The sequence below is a fragment of the Benincasa hispida genome, chromosome 1, assembly GCF_009727055.1.
Source record: "Benincasa hispida cultivar B227 chromosome 1, ASM972705v1, whole genome shotgun sequence".
Taxonomy (NCBI): Eukaryota; Viridiplantae; Streptophyta; class Magnoliopsida; order Cucurbitales; family Cucurbitaceae; genus Benincasa; species Benincasa hispida.
The window spans coordinates 67,960,503-67,964,939 of NC_052349.1; the positions used below are offsets into that span (position 1 = coordinate 67,960,503).

The window sequence follows — 4,437 nt, forward strand, 5'->3', positions numbered from 1 at the left end:
CAAACAAACTCCATGAGCTTGGGGCAACACTTTGTAAGACACACTTCTTAGTCGGAGTTTACAAACTCAAGGCCAGATACCTCAAGGTCACATACCTCTCTTTTCATCTATCGGTTTGAATTCATTGTCATATTTTTGCTTGTTAATGTCGACGATGTTATCATCACCAGTAATAGCATCTCAGCGAGACTTGTTAAAACCTTGGACATGAAGTTTGCGCTAAAAGACTCGAGTGCTCTATGTTACTTCTTAGGCATTCAAATTCATTACTTGGAGTATGAGTTTATCATTAACCAGACCAAATATGTTGACTATCTCCTCATTAAACATGACTTGTCTAATCTAAAACTGGTTGCTTCTCCAACTGTGATGGGTAAAAATTTTCCCAAGACACTGTCGGAGTTCCTCTTGAGGATCCATTTGTCTATCAAAACATTGCTGATGCTCTTCAGTATCTCATGCATACGTGGCCAGACATAGCATACGCAGTCAATCGTTTAAGCCAATTTCTACAGACACAAATGGATTTACATTGGCGTGTGCCTCGATATGTTAGTAGCACCAAACACTTTGGGATCCTATTCCAACGTGGTTCTAACTTGAGTATTTCAACCTTCTCTAATGCTGACTGGGCATCCAATGTGGATGACCGAAAATCTATTGTTGCCTATTGTATATTTATTGGAAACAATCTTGTGTCTTGGTCATCGAAGAAACAGACGGTTGTTGCTCGTTTAAGCATGAATCCGAATATTGGGCTCTCACTCATGTCTCTTCTGAGATTGTTTTGCTTCAACAACTTATGTATGAGTTAGGATTGCAGTCGTCTCAAACTCCTATTCTCTATTGTGACAATCTAAGTGCTAGTTCCCTTGTTGCCAACCCATGTTTCCTGCCCCCACAAAGCACTTTGTTTGAGATCTTGCTCTTTTTGTTAGTCCATTGACGTGCTAGATGTGCCTACCACGGTTCAGTTAACTGACTGTCTCATCAAGCCTCTTACTCACTAAGAGTCCTACTGTTTACTCTCTAAATTTGGTGTTGTTGAACCCATGTTTGAGAGGGGACATTAAGGAGAATGTCCAACTGGCAGCTCAGGTACAATAAGCATGCCTAATGGCGCCATCTCAGCAAGGTGAATCCATGGTGAACTGCGGAATCCAAAAGCTCCTTTTGTTAACAAGTTATTGGCTTGATTTTATTCCTTTGTATCCTATTCATCCGTCTGTTATGCAGATTTACTCTCTTTCTGTTGTATATTTATTTATGGTTATTTATTCAACCCTAATTGTGGGTTTATACGTGTATAAAAAGCAAGCTTTGCCTAAGCAGTAATACAAGGAAAAAATTCAGAAAATATTTTCTCCCAAATTTGTGTTGTACGCGAAGCTCGAATCTCGCTTTATTTGCTGTTGATTTCACAACAGTATATGAGAGAAAAAACTAAAAACTATAGTTTTAAAATCCAAAAATTGAAAAAGATCAAGGTAACAATTTTTCTTCATTGAATATTGAGATCAAACATATATACAACAAGGCAATTTAGAGGTCGTGGGGGTGGAAGCTATGAGGACGAGGAGGTAAATACGCGAATGAGTTTCTTGACCATCCAAATGGAAAAAGGGATTATAATGCAACAAAGAACAACCAGTCCGACCATCCCATACCAAATGCGAAGCAAAACCAACAAGTAACTTTGGGCAGTTTTGCTCCCACAAACCATTGCCGTTCCATAAACATAGGCAAATGTTAAGCACACAACGGCAACACACATGGCTACTGTCAACAACCCACAAAAAACCTTGTTTTTCAAAGGAAACCCACTCACTATCAATAGAATCACACTCACTGATGCAAGGAATGATATTGAATTTGACATAAAGTAACGTATGTAGATTCTGAGAGATTTGCAAGCCATTATTGCAGTTCCTGCATCTTGAACTGATCCTTGTTTCCAGGAGCAACTACTCAACACTTGATCTTGTTGCCAAGTTCCCCCGGGAGGGTTGATTGTGCCTTGGAAAGTCACCGTTGCGATCACCGTCGCCACCAACATTAATGTGCCTTGTACTTCTTGTAGCCAATTCCCTTTGTATCTTAGATTCTTCTTCCAAACCTCCCACCACCCTACTCTAGCCTTCTTCTTGGATTCTCCTCTTCTTTTACTTTGTTCAATGCTCCCCAACTTCTTACTTCTTTTTCTCACTTTTGGGGCTTTCTCATCCTCGTCCATGCTACCATTTCCCCATTTCCCTTTTGGAATTGAGAGTAAATATTCCAACATCTGCACACATTTTTTTTTTAAATCTAATTTAATCAATACTACTACTACTATTATTTTATTAAAACCTTGATTACAATTAACCTTCATACAGTTTTGCCAGGCATATAATTCATAGATGGAAAAACACTTCATATCTATTTACGTAAACAAATTTAAATGCATACATAAGAATAATTGAAGACACTTGGGGCATGGGTCAATCCTACCTCTTTTAATTTTGACTTCCTTGGTAATCCACACCCCCAATGTTCTCTATTATTTTTCTTTAATTTTGGTAGAATATAATTTATTTCTATTAAATAAGATATTTCATATTTAGCATTATCTTTTCGAAGATTTTTTTTGAATTATTTTATTCATGTGAATGACAATTGACTAATGAGAACGTACACGGAAAAAGATAAAAATAACATTTACGAATTATTCTAATTCAACAAACTCAAGTAGGACTATGTCATTTGACTTGAATTGGTTGGAGTGAGATGAGATTTTAAATCAAATTTGAATTAAGACAATGATTAGATGTAGACTATATTGTACCTAATTAATCTCATGCATCTTTCATTTAGCAAATAATAAAAAAAAATTTTAAAAAAATTCACATGAAAAATTTTTATTGAACAACTATCATGGAGATAATATTCTTTGAAGGATAAAATTTATTATTATTGTAATGAATGTTATATATGTCACAATTAAAAAAAAATGACTTCATTTTCCTTTCTAATTTTTCTTTAAAGAAATAAAAAAATCAAGTAGGAGAAATATAGAACCAAAATTCGAAAAATGCTATCAAATTGGCCTTCAATTACGTACCTCAAATCTTCTCAACTTTAGAGACATATCCAAAATGGTATTTCCAGAGTCATCAGTTATGTCAAGAAAATCTTCATCGTGACATAAAAATATTTGAATCAACAACTTCATGACCTCCAAATGATTATCTTCAACACATAAATGCAAGACAGTTTGACCATTTTTGAGCTTCGTCCACACAGATCGTGGTCTTGCACGGATCAATTCCTTCACGATCTGAACATGCCCTCTAATCACTGCATGGTGGAGAGGAATCAAGCCATTGAAATCACGAACCAAGCAAGCACTTGTATTTTTCTCTACCAAAACTCGAGCCATCTCCACGTCGCCATTTTGTGAAGCTAAGTGCAGAGGAGTTTGTTGGAGGGCATTAACCTCAGCAGCTAGCTCAGGATTGTAAGCCAAAAGCAGTCGAGTGAATTCAAGGTGGCCATGCATAACCGAGACATGCAATGGATTCTCAATATCATTGGAACAGAACATTAAGGCATTTTGAACCATATCTTTGTCTTCTTCGATGAGTGTCTTCAACGTTTGAATGGAGCCAATCTTTGAAGCCTCATAGAGTTTTCTTGTATTTTCCTCAGCAAGTGGCATCATTATCCTAATTTCATAGCCCTCTTGAGACTTGGAAGACTGTGCTGTGACTTCTTGATGATTTTCTTCCATTGCATTCTCTTTAATTAACTTAATTATCTCCAAATCATCAATTTATAAGTCCAGCCCATATACGGTGAAACATTCAATGACATTGACCTCTTGATTTTAATATTTTCAAATCATCATGGGTTCTAGAAGAAGAAAAACTCTCATTATTTATTCATTTTAAAGTTGAATAATAGGATTATATTTATGAGAGTCTCCTTTTTATAAACGCGGCGACTTTATAATAATAATATAGAAGAGTTAGGGTGGACAACAAGCAATTTGCAAGAAGTTAATAATAGGTTAATTTTATAAATAGAAGGGAATTAATTTAGGATATACACCTAAATTCCAATTAATTTGTTAGATTGATAAATATTGTTTTTAGTTTTTTTTTAATTTCATTTTGGTATATTTATTCAATTAATTCAAATTTGATGTTGATGGTATAGGTTAAATGCATTAATTTTATCAAATGATATACAAGATTTAATTATATTAGTTAATCTGTTTTATTTTCTAATTTCTTATATGATTTTAGTGGTATATAAATCATAGTCAATTCGATATATAAATTTTGGTATATCAATTGTATAACAAATATTTCATATTTTGTATAGCAATTTATTGATTTACCTAATTTATATATAAAAAAGCATATCAATGATATTGTTGATATACCAAATATGAAG

The 4,437-nt window shown here is 34.5% G+C and overlaps 1 protein-coding gene across 1 annotated transcript; it reads right to left on the minus strand.

The window, feature by feature from the left end:
* Positions 1-1,069: 1,069 nt before the first annotated feature.
* On the minus strand, positions 1,070-3,769 carry LOC120078745 (ankyrin repeat-containing protein BDA1-like). Its single transcript, XM_039033056.1, has 3 exons — positions 3,101-3,769; positions 1,668-2,284; positions 1,070-1,151 (listed from the first exon to the last, which is right to left on the minus strand). Exons 1-3 carry the CDS (start codon positions 3,767-3,769, stop codon positions 1,070-1,072), a joined length of 1,368 nt encoding a protein of 455 aa, XP_038888984.1.
* Positions 3,770-4,437: the final 668 nt, after the last annotated feature.